This window comes from Eleginops maclovinus, chromosome 23 (assembly GCF_036324505.1).
Source record: "Eleginops maclovinus isolate JMC-PN-2008 ecotype Puerto Natales chromosome 23, JC_Emac_rtc_rv5, whole genome shotgun sequence".
Lineage (NCBI taxonomy): Eukaryota > Metazoa > Chordata > Actinopteri > Perciformes > Eleginopidae > Eleginops > Eleginops maclovinus.
Window position 1 is genome coordinate 16,242,562 of NC_086371.1, and position 24,545 is coordinate 16,267,106.

The 24,545-nt window shown below is 42.1% G+C and overlaps 1 protein-coding gene across 1 annotated transcript; it reads left to right on the top strand.

Moving 5' to 3' along the window:
- Positions 1-4,227: 4,227 nt before the first annotated feature.
- On the top strand, positions 4,228-17,644 carry kctd12b (potassium channel tetramerisation domain containing 12b). The gene is made up of 2 exons (XM_063876553.1): positions 4,228-5,755; positions 16,624-17,644. The coding sequence occupies exons 1-2, from the start codon at positions 4,912-4,914 to the stop codon at positions 16,977-16,979; spliced, it is 1,200 nt and encodes a 399-aa protein (XP_063732623.1). The 5' UTR covers positions 4,228-4,911; the 3' UTR covers positions 16,980-17,644.
- The last annotated feature ends 6,901 nt before the right edge of the window (positions 17,645-24,545 follow it).

The following is a 24,545-nucleotide window of genomic DNA, read 5'->3' on the forward strand; positions in this document are numbered from 1 at the left end:
CATGAGACTCAAAATCAGGAAGTGTAAACAGTAAGGTTTAGGTGAAAATGCTCATGGTTGGGAAAACCTCTAATGAGTGTCTGTGGTTTCAGTTGCAGCTCTCACTCCACCAGCTTCTTGTTTTTGGTTGTACAACTGAAGCCAACCATTGAGAAGTGATGAAATAAGCCAGTAAGCTTCAGCAACTGCGGTGCTGGAGGCCAACATGCAATGTATTGGTTAGTAAAAAGGGAATTGGAAATTTCAATGGATCACAAGCTCATTCTCTGACACATCTGTGCATAGATGTGGAATGTAGTGCGTGAGCTGCAGTGCACACCTTGATAACCCTCCAGCACACACCGTAGTCTTCAACTTCAGCTGGCGGATTCAAATTGCTATCACAATCTGGAAGCTGCAGACCGGAAATTTTGCACTTTGATTTCAACTATTTTTCCCAATTTCAGTGATGCAATTCTGCAGTGTTGACAGGATCCCCCAACGCAAGAAGTATATAGAAAACATACAGTACAAGTTGAAGCCATTCAGGTGTCTTAAAGAGTGATCAGATCTTTGCAAAAAGCTGAAAATGTATACCATTGTCAAGGCTGCTTCATAAGTCAATTCAGGCCTGATATTGGATCAGTCTGGGTGTTGATGCCGTGTGTGGGTCAGGATACACACAGAAGACTCTCGTCTGCAAAATGACTGCTAGTGTTCACTAGCAGTCATTTTTTTAATGTGAGAAAAGCCCAGTTGTGTCTAACAAACAGGAAAAACAATACCAGGTCGCAGAAACTGATGCTGGTTACTAATTCAGTTTTTAATGGTCTCATTTACACCTGTGCTTATTCTGAGTGTCAAATATTAAAATGTTTTAAAATAACTGTCAAGTACCTTGCAAAATGCTAGTAGCAAAAAAGGCAAAAAAAGATCAGTAAGAGGGATGTTGATGAATGTGGAACGACATTTGTGAAAGTTTTAAACATTTTATATTGCAGAGGGAGGATATGATGAGTTTGGGAGTGGCCGTGGCGAAGAAGGAAACAGACAAAGTGATGAAATGACGTATGAGTGACCGTGAAAGAGAGAAGCAGTGACTGAGTCAGGAAGAAGTAGCAGTGAAGTGATTTGATTAAAACTTTTGTGCAGGTGTCTCCTGGTTGAATGTTCACTTTAATTTCATCTTTCCATCAGCTGTGACTCATTATAAAATAAACATCTTCCTCTTTTTCCCTCCACACAGAGACTCCCAGGAGATTTGACTCTTTCTACGCAACAAGACATGTGATGCTTGCAGTCGTGTTTCGCTTCTATGTCACCCTTCTTGAAAGATGTACGATGCTTCATGCTGAGGGAAATGAGGCTGTGCCGATGGGTTCACATACACCTGAAAGATGCACCAGCCTGTTCATTTTATGTTGATCCCACAAAACATCTCATAAATCACTTAATGGTGCACCTGTCAACAGAAAGCGCTGAGAACGCAGAGATCAATATGCAGACTTATCCATAAAATGATCCCTAAGTAGCCGTTCTTTCTCACTGAATTATCCCGGAGTTTAGTGTTAGTATGTGCTGGGGGTGTTCTGCTCTGAATACACACGATTAAGCAACGCAGTACATTTTACCATTTCCCATCTGACCATGCTGAACCAATCTCCCTCCCAAGTCTCTGCTCTGCCTTTTTGAATCAGTAGAGCATCAAACACACACACACACACACTCACCTATCTGTCTCTGAAGGCCATCACTGTGATTAGAATTGAAAGGCGTAAACAGATAATCCAGCCGTTGCAGAAGGTCAAACTAATTCATTTGATGTATTCGTTTTGACCATTTTTCTGAGAAGCTAAGGGCTATTGTGAGGATGTGATTAGAATGAAACAGTCAGTAAACATCCAGGGTCATTGCTGATGTGCAAGGATTTTAGACTCAGGGTGTGAAATGGTGATTATTCATTCACAAATATACCAGTAATTAATCCTTTTTCAATCACTGGCATTATAGTTAGCAATCATTAAAATATTTAGTAACAGTTTTGCCTCAGATTATATTTTGGATATTTTAGTTTTGGACTAGAGATGACTTTGATGTTACACAGCATATTGCTCTGCATATTTCAGTAGAGTGAACAGCAAATGGAGCTGGAGACTGTGTCTTGAACTCCTCTCATTGGCAGACAGCTCTGCCATATTACCTCCAGATCCTGCGGTGGCCCACATAACCAGAGTGGACTGAGCCAGATTGTCGCCGACAAGGCTGAAAGTGCTGCAAGCCAGCTGGAGACTGCGCGGCCTTCAGGGAAATCAGTGCCAGAATGCTCGGAGACGGGTAAAAATTGGCTTGCTGATTAGTCACAGAAAGGACTGTGTGGTGGACTAACAAGAGAGGGAAAGAGAGAGAGAGAGACATAGGGTAGAGATGCCAGCCAGCCTGTTGAGCATGCAGGTCTCTCTGACTCAGTAATGATTTCTATTGGTGCCTCATTTGATGTGCCTATATCTGAAATAAGTATTTCTAAAAGCCAGTTATTGGAGCTTGGGTTTAGATTTATTTTTTATTTTTTTATCAGACTGCTTTTTCAAAGGTCAAGCTTCAACTTTCATGCCTCAGGTTCAAATCTGAATTTTCTTTTGTATGGAATCATAACAGCTACTGACGTCCACAGGACCATCTCCTTGACAACAGAGCCAATATCATCCACTCATGAAGGATGTGTGGTACATAAGTGGACCTGCGTTAGGATTGTTTAATCAAGTAACTTCTTCAGTTTGACCTAAGGTCAATTAAAGGTACTTTTTTTTTACTCATTACCTTTTGAAAAAAGAATTGATGAAAACGATGAAAAACCATTATGGTAACAATTTTAACTCCTTTGCCAATTTAAACATCCTGAATCTCTGACTATGTACAATTTACAGCTGCTGAACTGAACACACAATATTTTGAACTTAACTGAAGATCCATTCTTAGGATTCATGTTTGCAAATGCTCTATATACAAGTTGAACACTGATTTAATGGTGAACCCAGAGAAATGTTTCCCCTTCAGCATGCACATGCATCAATCTGCACCGTAAAGGTCAAACATCCAATTCCAGTAGCGTTTTGCTAATCACATTTTGAGTGGAGGGAGGCTCTTACTGGAATAACAACTAATGTAGAATAACACAACCCTTAATGTTTCTGATCATATCAAGTCCGTTCTGTTATGTAGGACGAGGTGTGAATATCCCTTGATGCCATTCTTTAGATGTGCTGCTGCCTGGACACAGGATAGCACAGTAATTGAAGACATCCTTTGGGTTATCAAGTGGGCGTTCTTTTTCCTCAATGTTACACTGATAGGCCCACAACACCTCCAGATGCTCAGCAGTGATTCATATTTCAATCGTTATCCATGTTCTGAAAGGGGCAACATTTCCTCCTGAGTATTCACTAGATGTCACTGTTATCCCATCCTTCCTTAAGAGACACTGACTTCACTGATAACTGAGATTGTTTCCAAAAATAAATGCATACTCATTTCAAAGTCAGTGGTTGGGCTTTAATGAGAGTCTCGCAATAGAATTAGAAAGTATACTAATTTTGTTCTTATTTCCCTGTTTATTTAGCCAAAATAACTATAGAGCACAATGACATGACAAATGCATGAATGGATGTTAGGATGTCTTGTCACTGGTATACTCCAATTTATAGTGGTCTTGTTTAACTATTGAATGTATTAATTACAGGGGGGAAAACACCCCAAATAAGGTTTTATTTTTTAAATGGATATCTGTATGTGTTTATTCGAGGCAGCTATTTCAACCTTTACAGCGTATTTCCAGACTTTATCACCATTTCACCCAATAAGTAGAATCAGTCATATCTCGGAGGACAGGAAGATATATACATATGAACATCAAACATTATATTCCACACAAAATATTGACATTAGAGGTACACATGTACATATACAGACAAAAAAACAATTATCAAAAAAGTATAAAGAAATTAAGAAACAAATATAAACAAAATAGTGACAAAAGACAACATTTCAAGAATGTATTTTAAATTTTTATTCTATGTAAGAAATTGACTAAATTTGGTTTAAAGTCACTCGTGAAATATTCCCCATAATAAAATGAGCAGGCCAGGAGGATATTTTTGTCCTGGTATCACAGCAGAGGCGCGTCACCACACATGGGCGGGTCTAACGGAGTGAATAACACTGTATCCTCCTTTACGTTGCAGCAGAGTTACAGTCTGACACGAGAGAGGAGCAGAGGGGCTGAACAGCTGACCACATCGCGTAAAACCACAAGGGATGGAAACATCTGAGATCTTTTTATGCGTGTACCTAACCTCACACAACCTCTACACCATCCTCCTCATCGCGTGGCTCTACACCTGCGGGATACCAACAGAAACCTCCAACTATGGATTGCTTAATTGAAGTTGGGCCACCTGATCCTGTTTGCGCCAGGACGACCGAGCGAAAGTAGATCAACAGAAGTCGTTATGGACAATTGTGCAACTCGTGCATTTCCTGCTCGTAGAACGGGTGTCAAACGCGCTATTTCAATCTCTGTTTACCACATCTATTTGTGCGTAAAGGACAAAACGGCTCTATTCAACGCTACCTGAAAAACGCTGCACTATGTTTTAGGAATAGTAGTAGCTGTAGTTAGAATAGAGCTTGTGGGACTGCTTTTTTCTGCCAGCTTTTATGTGAGAGTAGCGATCAGCTTTTATTGTGCGCATACCCATTGTGCCCTGCAGATTAGCCGCTCCGTTGGTGGGTCCACAGCAGCAGGACCTGCAAGCTTTCACAGGCAATAGCAAACAAACACTGTGAAGGGTCCCCCTGAAAACCCCTGTCATTTGGACTTACACCACAACTGAAATATTTTTTTTTAAAACTGCACAGGTGAGAAAGAAGTAAGCCATGGCTCTACCAGATGGGGGTATATCTGGGGAGGAGGTCCCCTTCCCAGAGATTATAGAGCTCAATGTTGGAGGCCAGGTGTATATAACCCGCTATTCTACCCTCACAAGTGTGCCAGACTCTCTGCTATGGGAGATGTTCAGTCGAAAGTCGGTCAAAGGACTGGCCAGAGACACCAAAGGCCGCTTCTTTGTGGACCGTGATGGTTTCCTGTTCCGGTACATCCTGGACTTCATGCGGGACCAGCAGCTGGTTCTTCCTGATCACTTCCCAGAGCGTGGGCGTCTGCAGAGGGAGGCTGAATTCTTCAACCTGCCAGACCTTGTCAAGCTGCTGGCGCCCAAAATCAGCAAGCAAAACTCCCTTGGTGAAGAGGGATGTCAGAGCGACCCAGAAGACTCCTCACCTGGGATTGACACGACCCGTAACCTCGGCTCCCTGGGTGCTGCTGCTGCTGCCTGTGCCAGCCTGGTGCCCAGTGCCATGGATGGCAAACGGTCCGGGTTCATCACTATTGGCTACCGAGGCTCATACACACTTGGCCGTGACAGCCACACTGATGCCAAATTCCGACGGGTGGCACGGATCATGGTGTGTGGCAAGACCTCCCTGGCCAAAGAGGTGTTCGGGGAGACCCTGAACGAGAGCCGTGACCCAGACCGCCCCCCAGAGAGATACACATCCCGCTACTATCTGAAGTTTACCTTTCTGGAGCAGGCCTTTGACAAGCTGGCTGATGCAGGCTTCCACATGGTGGCCTGTAACTCCACAGGAACCTGCGCCTTCGCCCATGAGCAGACGGACGACAAGATCTGGACCAGCTACACTGAATATGTGTTCTACCGTGAGTGAGACTACCGGCTCTGTTCCCCTGGTCCCCCCATCCTCTCCAAGTGCCCCCCCCTCCCTCCTCCAGCCTCCAGTCATCCTGTCCTCATCTCTCTGATGGATCCTGCACCACTAGATGTACCGTAGATGTTGTGCCCCTCCATCTCTCTCTGCAGCCTCCAGCTCTCCTCCTATGAACACTTCCCAGCTGCTGCTCTGACTCTTCATACTTTCTCTGCAGGTTGAATCTGCAGTCCCCCCCCCCCCCCCCAAACCCCCCAAAAGAAATTCCCCTCATCCTCAGGTCCAGCTTTTGCCCTTGCTTAAACCGCAACTTGTCGTAGTCCCCGGTCCTCAACCACAGCAACCCCACAGCCTTTCCTGCAGAGACTGATACCTTCTATGTACTTTTACCCTTTTGTACTCTGTATATTGCATCTGCCTTGGTGAAGCACAATACTGTATCCAAGTGCTAATTTTGTTAAATAAGTGCCCCCGGTGTGTCTATATGACTATTGAAGCGGTCATAAGGGCAAATAGTAAGCAGGGCTTCAAAGAAGGCCGTGATGTACAGCTATACTTTTCCTGCTTACTTGAGCAGATCGGACTCGCTCCTGCTCCTCTGAACTAAATTACCAAATAATTGGACATCTTATCAGCCTTGTGGGACTTGAGCAGCCCAAGCACAAGAAATGAGTGTAACAAAAATCTAATTTCCTTCAGTTTTTATTAAATGTCTCCGCCATGTGGTTGGGAATGTGCCATATAGTAGTTTAACTGTTCTGTTGTTGTTATGAATGAATGAGGTTATGATATTATCGCTACACAGACAGGAGACAAGAAGCTTTGAACTTTTGATTTTTAAAGGAAGCAGTAGGTGTGTGTGGAGTTTCCTTCTCAAAATATTATTGTTCTGGCAAGTGATCAAGCACAAGGCTTTGATAAACAACGATGAAAGCAGATATCTCGTAGAAAGGAAGAAAAAAAGGTTGCCAGATGAGGTGCGTGTATTGATTGTGCAATGGAGCTTTCAGTATTTTAATCATCCACACTGGGAGGGCCGACGAGGTGAAAGTGTTACATCACTCACAGCCCACAGCTCATGTTGTCGCTCATTGTGCTTCTTTGACCTCTCTTTGCTCAATAACATATTTAAGAGCATTTATAAAGTGAAGCAATTATTTGGACAGGCTTATGCCAGGACTACATGTTGTTTAAAAACAAATAAATGTGGTAGTCACCTTAGCGGATCACGTTTTGAGGGTTCTGTCAACAATAATGTTATTCTTAATACTCAGTTCGGTATTAGTTGAAGATGTTGCATATTTGATGATAGCTCTCACTTACTGGAAAGTGAACACCCTCAACAAAGGGCAGGATTACAGTGTAGCCAGCCAAGCCCCAATGTTTCTCACTTGTATAGCAAGGGCTTTGTGTGGGCAGTTTAGAGCAAGCTGGTATTACTTTAGCTAGGAAGGAGTGAAGAAATACGATTGTTTCCAGATAAAGCCTCAGGACAGGTCTGCACATTATATACCTCAGACTAAACACACAAACTGAAGGCACTTAAGATCCAGTTGAAGACAAAGTTAGGAAAACACCCTGAAATGTAGTTGCTGTAACCAGATCATGAAATATAGGTTGAAAATAAATTGAATTTCGGGTTGACAAGCAGCCATTGAATCTGTGATAAGCAGGATTTTTCCTGGGCTTTGTTGTAGTATTGGCAGTCCGTCTGACAGTGACTATAAATGTATTCTAAAATGTCTAGAAAACCGCCATGTTGTGTTTCAGTGTGGTGAAGTGCTGTTGACAACTGAGTCAATATGTTAGACTTGCTGCAGTGTGTCGCTGCTGGAATAGACAACACTGAAAGTAAAAGTGTTCAGCCAAAAGGAAAATTTATCTGTCAAATAAAAGTTGTTTTTCTTTCTAGTCGGGTTGTATTTTCAATTCATGATTGAATGTTTTCTCAACCTTGAATGACATTCAGTATAAAACAATGAGGAGAGTTGTAAACTTCCCCCCTATTGCACTTTAAATGTGTTATTTTCAGCAACAATACAACTCAATCACAAGTTAATCAATCTCACTATTTCTCATTAAAGGAAATGTCCTTGGAGATAAACAATTCTTTTATTAAATGTTCAACACTCCACCCTCAGGCACCATCTTCCTCCCACCATCTGTTTTTCCAATTTTTCTCCCTATTTTGTTTCTCAGCCTGGTTTTTCAATGAGCAGTTGACCAGAAAACAGAGCCAGGAAAGAAATTAGGACATGCATAAACACCAGCCTCTTTTAAATCAGCTCACAAAATCCAGATTTTGTTTCCAGTAATTGACCCAATTACTACTTACAGTAAACATCTAGAAAAAAGAAATACCATGGTTGCATATTTGCATAAAATGACTAAAGATGTCTATTATCTGATGTTGATTAAAAAGCTTCATTTGTATTGAGCACACCCACAGACAGAGACGAGGCACTCAAACAACAACCAGGGTCATGTTTGTGTAGGTGAGGCTATGAGTCAGTTTTTCACCAAGAGATTATCCCATGCTAATTACCTTAGTATAAGACCTCTAAACCTGATCTCAGTCTGGCCTAGATAAAAGCATATCTGATGAGCTCCACAAAAACGATTGAAAAATTTATGTTGCTGCCGTCCTGGAATTATGTCTTTTTTGTTGCGATCGGGAATGCATGATGAGAGTCAATACCGTGCCTGCAGTGTCTCGTCAGCCCAAACGAACAGAAACCTTCCCTCAGTTTCTGTCCTGCAGCACACACACATGCAAACCCGTGAGTGCCAAGGTCAGTCATTAGCACAAGCACGGAGAGACACGCCTCATGTGTGAAATTTCAGGCATCAGTGTCATTCTTTACCTCCATGAGTAAGCCTGAGACTGGACATTCAACAGTAAATGTGTAAGAAGTGTTGACAATCCGACATTGAGCAGCAGCGCTCACAGCAGAGCTCGGATGTAATGCTGCTTGTTTTTTCCTTTCTTCTTGTTTTAGAGCTCAGTTGTGAAACTTGTGACTCAAAAGTTTAGTTCACCATGCAAAAAGCAAGTTTTAGTTTAGCAGTATGCCTGTTCTATCCAGCGTTATACAATAAAGATATTTTAACATGAAATATTCTCTGTCTTTGGGAAAAAAATCCAAATAGCAAATTCCTTGTTTACTCACCACACAGCAAACACCAACTTAATGAAATCATTTATTTAGTTTTATTTATACCCTTGTGTTCCTACCACACAGTTTCACGTTAATACGATTTTTTAGTTAGCAAGCACAATTCATTATTAAACTCATGCCATGCAAGGCAAAAAGACAATGTGCCCTGAGAGAACAAGACTGTTCTCTGCACCTCGAGGCAGTGATTTGACCGATGCCGTATTCCTGTGGTGCTATTCTCGCTGTAGCCTTGGCCCGATCCGCTTTCCTCTCTTAGAATGATCCACTTGTCTTGTAGCCAGCTGGGTCATCACTTCCCCTATTCGGAGAAAGAAAATAAGAGAGAAGAGAAGGAACGGATGTACGTTAGGAATAAAGGGATTGGAAAAATGGGGCAAGGAAGCAGAGAGACAGTAAGACAGATAACCTGGTAGGAGCAAGATGAGAATCTGAGAGTATTTAACCGGGGACAGATTTGGTGTTCCCATCTTATCTCTGTTCCTGAGCAGCATGAAATGTCCTGTTATTGGAAGAGGTGCTGGACCATCCGTGACAAACAAAGCCCTCACTGGGCCGTGCTGTAATGGGTTCCTCTGCGGCCTGTCCTCTCGTCAACACTCACAGGGAGATTCAGTTACACCAGACAGATATAGATCCACAGGACCACTCAGTATGGTTGGGATTAATATTGATTCATAGTACGATTACATCAAAAGAAACACGATTTTCTTTCAGATATTTACATGAAAAATGAGCTGTGACTATTGCCAGCCCTGCTTCCCAGACAGCATCCTCTTTTATGAATACAACACAAGTTGGAGTGACAACAGCCCCACAATGAGTCATTTTCTCAACATCTGAGCGTGTGCTATCATGCTGCTGTTTCTGCTTATTCAGCTGCAACCATCTGTGGCTCTGCGCTTGTTTATGTCTTCTCAGCCTTGATGCCATACTCACTTTTGGATGTGGATGCCAGTATGATTTGGCTCTGTTTTCTTTTTGTCCTGGTGTTTGTGCTTACGTGGATGTTTCGGCGGACAGGCTGGATGAGTGTTCTGGCGTCTGCGTTGGGTTGGTATGGGGGCCACGTGGGGGCAATGAACTAGGTGCACTCCCTGTGTCACAAATTTGCTGAGCAGGCAGTTATCCACACACACACACACACACACACACACACACACACACACACACACACACACACACACACACACACACACACACACACACACACACACACACACACACACACACACACACACACACACACACACACGTGGGGAAGTTGCTAGGAGAAGAGTTGCAACAATCCTCCCGAGCTAATGACTCGGAGCTGTGAGGTTTTTTTAATCTAATTGGTTGCCTGCTTTTCACTCTTCTTTGCGATCAGTTAAAAAGGCATTAGCAAACAAACAAGCCATTTGCCTCCCTAGCGCTCTCCTGACAGCAATAAACAAGAGAAGTCCACACTTGTATAGAAAGGCACCATTGCTGCTAATTACCTGGGAGTAGCGGGGCCAATAGGAGCACGTAATGGGCAACTGGAGAGAGCCTGCATCAGCCTGAGGCCTACCACTGCTTTCTCCATTAAGATGTAACATATTTGTGTGTGTGCATGGTGCGTGAAAGCGCCAGCCAAGAGCTTTGAGCGCTTTTTGTTAATTTGCACATGTACAAGTACGTGAGCTTAGAGCCCTGTTGTGTTTTTGTTTATCCTTGACGACAACGCGGTCCGCCTACGCTGCCATGTAAGCCCACATGCACACAGTACAGTAGCACTGGCTCGGGGCATCTTTATCTCATTGTGTGTTGGGTTATTTATAGTGAGCAAGGCACGGAGTGAGATGTGTACCGTCACTGCTCTGCTCTATCCTCCAGCAGCATCACCACACCACTCCTCCTCACCCTCCTCTTCATCCCTCTCACACTCCTCTGCTGCAGAGAAGCTATCACAAGACAAATTGGCCCACAAACTCTTTCATGCAATGTCAGGTAGATGCCATACCAAAGGGGGGAGACTGGCGGAGGAGGGAGTTAACAAGGGACACGATCTAGCAGCTGAGAAGGAGCAGATTAGGTCAATAGTGGCGTCAAGTAGTGGAGCTCTGTAACTGTGACTATATCTCTCAAGCAAGTGGTAGGATACAAAATAAAAGCAACAAAAAGGAGAAACTAAGAGGCAAAGTTCATCATAGACATTACCACAGAGACTGTTAGAAAAGTGAGGAAGAGGAGCAGTTCAAATAGGGTAAAAATACCAGATGTGGGGAAGTGAGGTGGAAGTGGTGCAATAACTGAACAAACAGTTAAACTTCCTGTTGCTAGACTCAGCTGCAACGGACATTTTAAAGATATGAAAGGTTAGATTACATGTTTTAATGTATTGAAGTATTGAGGAAGGTTGAAAAATCAGACATTTATTATAAATTGTAAACTATTAGTTATTTATGATCCAGGGTGTGTTTCTCTGCTGTTGTTTGAAGGGCTGTTATTTTACCCCTTCCTCTTTATATAATATAGTTTATTGCTGTTTTTATCTCTGGTTTTATTTTACAAGGGATACATTTCCTGCGATTTGCTAATTAGCGTTGGTACATTGATGGGTTTACTTTATGTATATTATAAGTATTAAAATATCGAACCTTAGAACTCGTTGCTTTTATGTATTTGTGCCCAGGGAGAAATTGTCTCTTAATTCGATTTTAACTGACACTAAACTTTTTCTCTTTGCAAATGAATGTCTCATGATGTCAAATGACTTCAATATGATGAGTTTTAATTGCATGCCATTAATCGCTGACAGGAGGAAAACAATATTTTTGGGCACTTTAATCTTTTTATCCATAATTTCAGAATGAAAAGGTTTTTGTGGATAAATTATATTAACATTGTAATATACAGCTGGAAAGCTGGTGTGAACAGCTTGAAAGAGCCGTGAGCAGTAGGAGTTGCCTGCTGATCAGACAAATCTTTTTCTAAGCACTGAGTTGTAAATGTGTCTGTCAGTGCTGTTGCTGAGACTGGATTCACCTCGGCCATCTGGACACTTGGGCTCTAATCTGCCTCTCTAATTATCAGTAATCTGGGTAGGCAGGCTGTCCTTGGTTCTGCAGTCCTGTAGAGGATTGGACCATGACTGAAACCAGGCAGGAGAGAAGAGGCAGGTGTCAGGGGGACTGCAGTCCTGCAGGGGCTGAGGGGTGCCAGGATGGACTTTCGGCTTTAGGGTGCTTAGGCAGCAGCAGCAGCTCAGGGTGTTTAAAGCATGGGAAGATAAAGAGGAGGCACGTGGAACAGGCAATTGGATGGAACGTATACATTTTGTGCTAGTCTGCACATCATAGACTTTTCCATACCCCAAAGAATTGAAAAGCTTGTTATTTATTAATGACTCAGTTTCTTACTTCTCTTTCCCCCTTTCTATCCTCAAAACTCCTTTTTTGGACGTTCTTACTCTGCAGCAACTCCCCCGTCTCTAGCTGTTTATGTCACTCATTTCCTCTACATTATGTAGATTGACAGATTTATAATTGCTTAGAGACTTGCGAGTACTCTGGGGATTTTTTTATGGACGACGTGCCTTTGCTCCAGAAGAACACAGTGTTGCCATGTCTGATTACACCAGCGTTTTCTCTGATGGCAATCAGAGAGAAAAGACAATGAATGAGAAGACAGTAGGTGGTGAGGCCCACTCCATCATTAGGCTCCTTACTGATCATTTCACAGAGCAGATGTTGAATATCTGAGCTGTATATGATGTCATTAGAGATATAAAACCTGCAGTAATTTCTAAAACTATGTAGCATGATCTCCCTTTAGAACAGCAGGAGAGAGCCATATGTAACACTTCACACTTGGGATAAAAGGCTCCTCTAAGCCTGAGAGAAATTACTATGCATTTGTGTTGCTCCGGCTCCTGCACATCATTGTGGTGTTACCATGGAGACGAGGATGTCCTCTTGTTTGCCAGTCTCCCCATCCCCGGGTCACAACACCTGTGAGTGGCCACAATGAATTTCAAAAAGTGCCCAGGGTGCTGAATGACCTGCTCCTAGAAAGGAATACATAGATTATTTTAACATGTTTATCCTACATTACTATTTATGTAAGGAGTTAGAAACCATTACGATACTGCAGTCTTTTCTTTTTAAAGAGCAAGACATCTGTTGCCTTACAACACTGATCCTTTGAGAGGTCCCATCATGTGTAAAAGAAACACTTTAATATCTAAGCAAATATGTAAATGCACTTTCTTTCGGAGAGTTTTCTGAGAGAAAATTGACACAACTCTCTTGCTTGTGCGCTCGATATTCAGCTGGAGCTGGCAGCCCGACTGCCTTTACTAAGCATAACGCCTGGAAACCACTAGCTCTATGGTTGTACTCACCAGGCTATAGACATTAACTACAGGAAGTTTTATGACCTGAGCTCAGTGAAAGGCTGTGTTCAGAAAGATATACTTTTTGGATGCATTCCCAGTGCATAGTATTAAAATACACACCAATGTGTGATCAGTTTATCCAAATAAAGTTTGTCTGGAGTTTTACTGTTACGTTTTAGGAGACATAAGGGAGCTGATGGCTGGATGATGCTGGCTTTTTTCTTGAGTATATTTAAGTGTAAAAAGTCTTCTGACAATAGCATACTTCACATTCATAAGTTTCATTAATATGCAATTTTGAACACAACCCTGAGCAACATGACAAGAGAAACACACTAAAAAGTGATGCACATAGTGACATAGTAAAATGGTGGTCCTCCTTAATGATTTAAATCATTAGGAAGAGTAAGCAAGGGATGGAGTCACAGAGTAACATTGGAAGTGTCTTACAACATCTTTTACTGTTATCTCACACAGATATTGCGACAATCAAATTACGGGTACAAGCCATTGTCATTTTGGACCAAAATAATATATGGGATGCAATCACCGCACATATATAATAGTTATCTTATTTGGTAATAGCAATTTTTTCCCAAAAAAGGGGCACAAGCCAAAGCAAACACAAGGATGTAGCAGCAAAACATTAAGTATGAATGAACTGCTGTGTGTTTACATCAGGTTTTGATGATTAGACTATCTTCCACCTTTAAAGTAGTGTCTATTCGAAATCTTGTCAAGATTTCATTTAGTCACACTATACAAACTTATAGTGTGCTATGCTTCGTGTAAAGCATTAAGACTCAGGTGGGGTGAACTAACAACATTATACACCGTAGAGGAGACAATTTGTGATGGAGCGGTGCTAAACCCTGGCAACAGTGACACATTAGAGTTGCTGTTAGCAGTAATGATGGCAACGGAGGGGTGTGTCACAATGAACAGATGGGAGTGACTGGGCGAGAGAGGCAGAGAGGCAGAGAGAGAGGGGAGAGGATGTGTGAGAAAGTGCTTTGGGTTTTGCATATATCCCTGGAGAAGTGGCCCGGGGAAAAGGGTTGAGTGCTCTCTTTCGCTGTTCTCCTCCATAAGGCTTAGTGTTGGAGGAAAGCATGGAGCCCATCCCCCAGTGGATTATTCCTTCAACACTGCTAAGCCCCCGTACTCCCACGTCCAGGGCTGCCCTCATACACATGTATTCATTATGAGAGACATTGAATGCACCAAACACAAACACACAGTGGTGAAAATGTTCCTGCTTACCCCTCCTTCCCCCACATCTTCTTTCTTTCACTCCATCTTTTTTTTGTGCTTCTTTCAAATGCCAGTACATACCTTGAATATAACACAAATACAAAAACACATCCGCCAGCATGCACACACACACACACACACACACACACACACACACACACACACACACACACACACACACACACACACACACACACACACACACACACACACACACACACACACACACACACAAACCCCCGCACCTACATCTACAGTACGCACACACAGGCTAACGCATGCATGCACAAACACACAAGACCTTCACTCAGTTGCTCTCAAAAACAGGCTTTTGCCCCTTCTGTTGCACAATCAAACACTCAAACACACACACACACACACACACACACACACTCTAGTATTCAGGTATTCAAGCAGCTAAGGCAGTGGGAGAATGTGCTGTGCCGCCTCTGTTTGACACAAGCAGCTTTTCCTGTTATATAAGGCGAGTTACCGTGACGTTGAGCCTTGTTAAAGGAAAGTGCGCAGGGCCTTTTGCGTCTTTGTACGTCTGTACATTTGTGTGTGTATGTTTGGGTCGTGGGTGGCATATTGTACCAGCATATCTCTTCATGAACATGTATGAGAGGCTATGGGAGAGATTAGCAGTTCTTATGTATTTGCATAAATGTACTACATGTGGCTGCTTCACAGTGAGCATGTGTGACTGTAAGAAGATGCATGAGCAGTGCGCATGTAGGATTGTCATTACAGTAACTTGGTGTAAGACTATGTCCAAACCCATGAGTGTAAATTTAAAAACGTTTAAATATAAGACTTATTTTTCGGTCCACGGGGCCTTTTCTGGTTGTTCTGAAAATGAAGCACCCACTTTGAAATACCAAAACAACAAGGAAAGGCTGTGATCTCTTCTGTTTGGGTTTTGCAGCAATGAGGCTTTACAATATTTCCTCTAGAGGCTTTTTTTTTACAAACTACGCTTGAAGAAATGAAGGAAGCCAACATTTTTCTAAATAAATGACATGACAAGAAAGCATAATACCACATAACCAGCATACATTACATTCTGATTTAGGATGTTTTCCCAATCAACACAAAAGGTGCAATTTTGAATTAATAGAGAAATAGAAGGTCAAATAAGTCATCATAATGCAAATGAATCATCTTTCTGTGATGTATCAGCTGGATTTTGGACATGGGCTATGTGTGCTCACTGCTTTGATCAGTGAAAGTCAATGAAAGAGAAAAAAAAGAGGGCGTTTGCAAAGAGAGGAAGCAATTTAAAATGGTCGATGGGTTTTCAAATACCAAGAGGTGCAGAATGTGCATGTGCCACTCTAACTATTCTGAGAAGTCGCACCACAGCAACCTGCTCTGTCCTCACACAGAGATGAGAGGAAAAATCAACATACCGTGAAAAATGGCTTGTCAAGCTTCAGTTAGGAGGTTTTACACCATCCCTTCTGCCACAGTCTCCCGCTAGGATAATGTAAATACAGGCAAAGGTAAAAAGAAATGCTTAAATTAAATCAAAACATCCTTCACTCTCTTTATCTCTCATTCCTTTCCTTTCCTGCTGAGCTCCGTTCTCTGCTTATTTTGGTTTCCATAATGCTTCTACACGCTCTTGTGCCAGCATGTGTTTACTTTTATTCTCTTGGAGGCAAAAACTCTAAAGCTCAAAGCTGAAGCGCTTATTTCTGTGCCAGGCGCACAATACTGACACACTTTGATAAGGCAAACCAAAAAAAAGTGAATTTCTATTGTTTCTATTGTTGTTTCATTGTTAGTTAAGACCTTCATTCAAACAGACCAGCCACCTGAGCATATGAATATTCAATTTACCCTCTCGCTTAGCTTACCACCAAGATTGGAAAGGACGAAAACAGATCTGACTGTAGTTATAAATATATGTTTACCAGCAACTGTAAAGCTTACCAACTGAACTATTATAGCCTAACTTATGCACAACCAACAACACATTTATTTGCAAAAAGAAATGCCAATTGTTACTTGGCATAAATGCAAATATCACACTAATTAATCTGTTATTCTCTCTTCCTGCTGCAGGTGGTTCATCAGTGATTTCCAAGGCGATGACCTCTGACCCCTCAGCTCCCTCTGAAGTGACAACCTCTAAAACTGATTCCGCCACAGCCGAGCACAGCAGCACAGCCAGGACCAATAGCCTTCCAGAAAAAAAAGGCATCCTAACTCTTGACTTACGAAACCCGCAGCCCCCGGGCACTACCCCTCCTCTTACACCTCCTCTTCCTCCTCCACCTCATCTAGACAGCCCCGATTTTCCACCTCTGTCATCTCCATTCCTGTCTCCACATCTGCTATCATCCAAACATATTTCTACCTCCAGCCCCTTAACACCTCCTCCAGCTGAGAGCCCCCCCCATCCGCCAACCTTAACCTAAAGACGCTGCCACGGCTCACCGTCAGGGAGAACGGTGGCCCCCCGCCGGCGATGGATGACGAAGAGGAGGAGAGGAAGTTGCTGGAGGATGATCTGAAGAAATGCATCGATGATTTCAAGAAGATCCGCTTGCCCAGACAGTTTCCGGATCGCAAGAGGCACTGGCAGAGTGACCTGCTCAAGAAGTACAATGCATAGAGCGCTGTGCTGCAGCAACAACAAACGTGACAAAGATTTTACAACAATGCTGTGAGCGGTTGGCTCTAGATTTGTATTCCTTTTGCTCTGGGTCAGAAAATGTACTCAAACCTTTAAATGTATTAGCTTTTGCATGACAACAGAAGTGAATTGTCTGATTAAGTGTAGTGCTTAGACTGAGCGGGAAGACATAAACCATTAAACACTGACATTTCCCATCATAGAAAAAACAACATCCCTGTAGAAGTCTGTAGTTACACATAGTTATTCACACAGCCGTTTGGAGAAGGAAAAAAGTTGTTTTAATTTTGCTCAATCAACGAATGAATTGTAATGTCTGTAATTTGAGATTTCTGCCCTGCTCTCTCTACTGTATCCACTGATCAAGCAGCTGGAAAATGTAAGCTAAGTGTGAAATGCATTTTAGGCTTTTGACCTTGCTGATGCAAAATAAAAGAAAGAAGTGAAATCCCTTGTGCTAATCATCTAAAATATCTCACCTCATCAATATTAACCGTACAACTTCAAAGCCGTTCTTCTCCTCTCTGCCTGCGATTCAAAAGCTGTGCAGTTTGGTTCATTTTGTGATTACTTTATCTTCAAACCAGCATGGAAAGAATGTAGAGGGAATGCGATGCACCGGGAAGCTGAGTGTGTAATTACAGACGGCCGGCATGTGGAATAATAATGACTATAATGACTACATGAGCCGGCGCACATGTGCCATTTGTTCCTCTATCTACTCTGCACAAAATGTTCATGCAGCATCACTAATGGAATACCAGGTGTGTGCATATGTGTTGGTTCTAGTCCTCATTAGGGGATATATGGAATAAGTCACAATTAAATCAAACATTGCCGTTTCCCTCCAGAGAGAAACAAATATGAAAAAGACCTTTTGGCTTATCGAAAGCAGCTTTAAATACATTGTGTGGATTTGGTTTATTTTATTTGCTTTGTTTCATTTAACCTGAGCAACCAAAGTCAAATCTGCTGCTCTGCCTGCTGAACGCCCTCAGAGTCTCTGGTTGGACGTCGACTTGATGCAGCTTCCCTCCGTGTCAATGGGGTTAACATTGAGATTAAGACATATAATCCCAAAGTGTTTGCTGACTGCAAAGTGTTATCTCATTAAACATCAGACCAATAGAATAGTTTTATCATGCACATTAACCACTAAGAAGCAATATAGATATCCCCCTGCTCTGGGAAGAGGATTAACAACAGATTAGGGTTTGTCACAGTCCCAAAGTGTGTCTAAACAACAGGCGACAAGTTATACCGTCCAGTCAGGCTTTGCTGAAACATTTCACACCGTTATCTCTCAGTCCGTCTCCAGCTGGCTGGTGACTGCGGTGAAATCCATAGAAAAGATTCTTCTTCTCAGCTCATTAGAGGGTATTGCCTCATCAGCTACTTTGTGCATATTTCTCATCTTTCAGCATGGGCTTGGACAGAGACAGAGTGCTGGCCTGGCTCCCGGGCTCGGAGGAGTTTCGTCAGAGCGTCTGAGTCAGGATGCAGGCAGAGGATTGAAACAAGTCCTCCCGACTCAACATTCATGTTTACTGTGGCAGAGACTGCGCAGTCTGCTGTGTTGGAGTCGTGTTAGACAAAACAATTACCTCTGTCCAAAACCAGTCCTTGATTTACATTTGGGCCTCTCCATGGGAATCCTTACACTTCTCAATTCTCTTTCACCCTTTGTCTTTTTTGGTACAACCCTCTGAAGCTGGCCTTTTGACTTATTATGGATGCACTGTGAGGATTTGATCTGTGAAGTTGATAGGCTCAGCCGTTCAACAAAGGGAATACTTGTGCTTTGAAATGAAGAGGTAGAGCAGTCTTGTGAGAGCAGGACTGACAGAAAAACATTCTTTGAAAGAGTATTAAAGCATTAAAGATCAAACCTAGGAATTGTAGCAGTGGTGATTATCACCGGACAGAGGTGAAGGTACCCGTGGGGTCGGTATTTAAAGTCATTTCCTAAAGTTTTCACTTGATTGGCACCCAGGGCAAAGCTAAATCAATCCCTCCCCCTGTGAACGATCCAAGGCCAGGACTTTGACCAAATCATTTTTAGTGTCACTAATTAAAACAGCATCTGATTATATACATAACTCCTTGAAGAAAAAAGGAAGGCCTTTGCTTCCAGGTAATGCCCTATTGACCAGACTAGCCTTTAGCAAGAATAGGATGTCAAATGAAACCTGCCTCAAACTTCCTGGGCACAGTTTTCCATATTCTCTCCTCGACTGTATCTGATTTTGCCTTTTTGCTGACACATAGGGTGTCTTTCATTTGCATGAAAGAGATCCTTGCAGATTTATTTCGAATGGCCAGCAATACATTAGCATCTAATTTCTTGGGGCCATAAGTTATCTTCAGTACTGACGGGCCTCTTGACAATTAAAGCTCAGCTGAAAGTGATCCTTGTGAAATACTGTGCTGCAGTGAGGGTCTTGGGATATTTTAGTATTTCAGCAGTCAGAAAGAGTTTCACACTTGAAGATAAACTTTGTATGCAGGCGGTACGTCTGTGCTAATGGAATATTGCTTAGGGGAGATAAGAGAACTGATGCCTAATTATTACGCCCAAAATAAATGCAGAGCGGGCAGTCAAGCTGTCTAACACACTTCCAGGTTCACACTGTAATGTAAATGTAGCAGCCAGCAGTTTTATTAAGTGGTTTGGTGTGACCAGCTGCTTTGTCATTATTATTCTTAACGGTGATTTACTACAGCACCGTTGTAAGAAAGATGTATTAGGGGTGTTTGATCAAAAAGTGCATTTACATCTAGTCTTTTCTTTTTGAAACGGATTAATGCAATACGTTATGTAATGCTACTCTTCCAAGTAAGGAAAATGAAACTGATTCATACACCTAACTTATATCAGAATGATATCTGATTTAATTTGCAGGATGTTCCTCATCATTCTTTTCAAAATGGTTGACTGACAACCAAACACCTTTAATTTTACATTTAGCAAGCTGCATACATCATGTGAAAGTGCAATGATAATTCATACGACGAAGTTCAACAACTAATTTCTGACCTAATTCCCCATGTTAGTAACTACACACTTTTTAGATGTTACACTGATTATTTAAAACTTTTTCCAAATTATTACTCTATTAAGCGTCTTTGAGCATTAGGAATAGTGCTATACAAATCTTATGACTTATTATTACTATATACATTGTTTGAGTTATGCCAGGGAAATGTCTAAGTGTGTGTATGGCTTTAAATGTGTGCATGGGAAATTGCGTTGGCAAAAGCTTTGAAATGCAACTGCAATATGTGAAAGCCAATCGTCATTTAAATAGTTTCCCGGGTGTAGCTTTAGGAAACATGTGCTTGCACTAAAATGCTCTACAAACAAATGTATGCTATTTACAGTACTACAGGGCCTTGCTGGCTGTCCCCTGAGGCCGTACGTGCAATCAGTATGAGACACATGCTATCAAGAGAGGCAGTGAGGAAGAGAGGAGGGCCAGAGAGAATGTGTCTGATTCTGTTCACAGCTTTTCCATTTCCATCATTAAAACCTGGGGCCTAATCCTGCAGTTTCTTTAATCCCCTAATTCTGCACCCTTTTCTCTCTGCATACACCTCAATTCCTTTCTCTCTCCATCTCTCCCTCCCCTTCACTGACTTAAAATAATGTGTTTCTATAGATTCAGAGTGTAAAGCCCCTCCACCACACACACTCAGTCACACTTTTAGTATTTCAGTAGGGTCACTCTACTTGCTGTTAAATCCGTTACAACAATTTGCCTCTGTGTGATGAATGAGCATTGAGAGGTTGTGATGCTCATTTCTGCCGTGATCCTTGTCAACCCCAGAACGTGGTTAATGGTATGTAAGAGGATACACAGCAGCATCATGGGAAGAGCTGTATAATGGCAGGGAAGTAGGCATGGGGAGATAAGTAGTAGCGTGAAGTAAATGGAAACATTGGATGATTTGCTTACCAAGCGTCACATGAAAGAGGGAATATGTGGAATGGCACGGCAGATGGCCTGGCAGCCCGAACTGTGAGCCAAGTGCCTGGCCCGCTACTTTTTTCTGTGGAAAATATGACATGGCTTGTCTGAGTGTGAGGCACATTGCCTTGTTTGTATTTTGCAGACACTGCTACGTGATTGGGACAGCACCCCTTGTTCTACATAGGAATTATGATGACCAAATATAGAAACAAATATATAACACACTAAGCCTCCTGCAGGAGAGTGGTATGTTTCTAAGAACTTTTAATTATGATATAACCATGCATATGAGATGGGATAATCCTCAAAGCACATCATTTGAATTGATTAAAATTCAGCCACATTATTTTGACAGTCAAGCCAAGTTTGCTTGCTGTGAATCACTGTACTGTGTTTGAATGTTGTTCTCTACCTTTTGAAGATAGTTGCATTTATCCACAGCAATGGGTGCCCTGCTGACACGCTACCCTGCAGGCCATCTGCTGTCAGCGTGGAAAGGAGTCGAGCAGAGAATGCAGCTTGACGTGAGTTTAATCTACAGCATCAGAGCCGTCTGGTTTGTGCTTTCCTATGACTGGCCCTGTCGCTGTGTGTTTTATGAGCTGCAGAATGGCAGAGGAATCCTGGTGAGCTGTAGAGATATCACTGCGCATAAATGAGGCGAGGCATCCTGCTACTGGAGCGCTTCTTGATGTTTTGTTTGGGGTGTAAATAAAGCAGTATTAATAATATTCAGCATAGCTGACGGTAGGAGACAAAGGCATGCCTCACTGATGTCGTTGTGAGCAGCAGGAACTCTGCTGATGATAATGATGTAGATAATGCACAAAGGCATTTGTAGAAATATCTGGAAAAATAAGAGGCACAATATTCCCGTATTGGCCAAAGTGTCTTTTTTATTTACAGAAATAACAATGACTGTTAACCCAATTAGGATGTGATCTGACACTTGACCACTTTAAAGGTGTTAATTATGCTTAAATCACCTCTATAGCACCCACTACTAGCAAGGGAAAAGACTGTTTACATCTAGAAAGAAAGCTGCCTTTTAAGAACCAATTAGCTCGTAATCCTGCTTGACATTACTTTACCCGTAAAGGCATTTTTAAGACGGTTAAACCTCACCTGCAGCAGGTCCCTGTTAGCTGCCTACTAATGTCATTCAGAAACAAAACAAACAGTCCTGGTTCACACGAGTCCATGATGACTGTATTGTCCTTATGCTGTTTCACTGGCCAGCCAGCAATACTGTACATAACAACATATAAAACATAACACTGAAATTAAGAAATTGAATGATATTGAAAATGAAATTCTATTAAAAAGTTGCTTTATATGGCGTGTTTCATTCTGATCTCCACCAACAACTTCCATCTGACAAACATCAAACACCGTTCTGTCACCTGGAAGCACACTGCAGCATCCCACATGAATCCATAATCCTTCATTAACTGCTCATTCCTATGCAACAAAACGTTTCTTGATCATGAAAAATAAATGAGAGAAACATTTAAATATGGAAGTGCTGTACATTTCTATTGTTGCTGTTTAAAGAGAACATAGCGGCTATGCAATGTCAGAACTCATGCATTCTTTATGTGGCTTTGCACAGCTCCACACAAATATTCACAAACAAGAGCAGAGTTAGGAATGGAAAACATTTCCTGTAGCAGCAGTCGACTCAGTGGAGTCTGACCTTCGTCTCTGAAAATCTCTCGTGTCCAGCGATGGCATTACTAAAACTGTCTATATCTGTCTGTTGAGCCGTGAAATATGCAGTCCACTTTACAGATGCGTAAACCCTTTCCGCCCTTGGCCTGGTTTGGCGTCCTGGCTGGAGTGAAGAGGGTCTCTATATCATTTATTTCCTCATAGTGGGAGAAACTCCAGTCTCTTCTGGTTTTATTATTTATTGCATCATTATTTCACCGGGATGTTCTGCAACACTAAATGTGCTTTTTGACTTATTAAGCACAGCTTGGAAAATGTAGGAGATTATTATCCTCTTAGGGGAACAAGGAGAAGATGAAATAAAAAATAAAAATGCAAATGTTCAACATTCAGGGACTCAGGCAGCAGACAGACAACAAACAACATTACCATTAACAATGGGGCCAGGGAGTCTTTGGATACCGCGCTACAAGGCTGCAAACCTGCACTATTTCTGGATGAGGAGGAGTAGTGGTGCACTGGAAGCAGATAGTGTCCTTGCTGCTTAACTCCCGCTGTGTCAGCCTGAGTCACTCTCTCCTGGCATTGTTTACTGCTGAGGAGGCTCCCCAACACACCGAGGATGTACATCACCATCAGACCCTATACATACTGTGTGTGTCTATGTGAGTGTGTGTTTGTGTGTGTGTGTTTTCAGGTAGTCTCTCTTGAGATCCAAAAACTCCAGAGCAACAAAAAAAAAAACACTGCAGCAACAACAGCGCTCACTCGACTCCCCTGCTGTTCCCAAATATACCAGGAACATCTTTGGATTCATTCTTCTCTGCATCAAAAGTATTGGTGATGCAGCTTTCTATAAAACTGCCAGTCACTACACCACAAGTTCACACCTAAACACATCCTGCAAACCACATCTCCAAATATACTTTGCTTTGTTAAGATTTTATAGTGGCTGTAATCAATATACTACTACCAATAAAGTAAAAAATAACTGTTTATGTGAAAGGTCTCACTCAGATGCTGAATTTCTATTTAATTGCACTGCTTGACTCATCTTGCGTTTGGTGTACTGTTCTCAATTATATTTTCCCACTCGATGTATACAGGATTCAGATGATGGTCATAACGATGCAACGTAAAAGGGCCACAACATGAACTTCAAATAAAGTATAATTGACAGTGCAGCGCATGCCACAGTGACTGGCATATGATCACAGTGTTGCTTTGACTTTTTCTAATTCCAGCAGTAGCAGAAGCCTCTCTAGGTGGCCTCTCATCTTATTAAGGTGCCTAAGGAATAATTACCTCTAAATTAATTGGGAGGGAAGAACAATGCATATCAGAGCGGGCTGCTCTTGTGTCATCCATTATGTATAGGTCCTCTGACGGCTTTGAAGTGATCATCAAACTGCTGTATTCTTCTCCAAGAGTATTGTGAAGTCTCTATTATGGCCTGTGGCGGTTTCTCTGTCTCCAACACATCAAGGTGAGCAGAGAGAGCGCTCTCCCTTGCAGCCAGAGCTATAACATTCTGCAGACAGAATTTAATTAAAAACACCACTAACAGAACACGTTGGAGTTATTGAGATTTAATCATCCGGCCAAAATGAAACACTCTAGCAGAATGCAACCAATTAATGGTAAGCAGAATTAATGGATTAATCGAGGCCGAAAGAGCAAAATGCTAATCAGACTGCATTTAGAGC

Bases quoted from the DNA above. Each gene is read 5' to 3' on its own strand.
- kctd12b (XM_063876553.1), top strand. From the start codon at position 4,912: ATGGCTCTACCAGATGGGGGTATATCTGGGGAGGAGGTCCCCTTCCCA. The intron at 5,756-16,623 runs GTGAGTGAGACT...TTCCTGCTGCAG, and splicing joins CACTGAATATGTGTTCTACC to GTGGTTCATCAGTGATTTCC.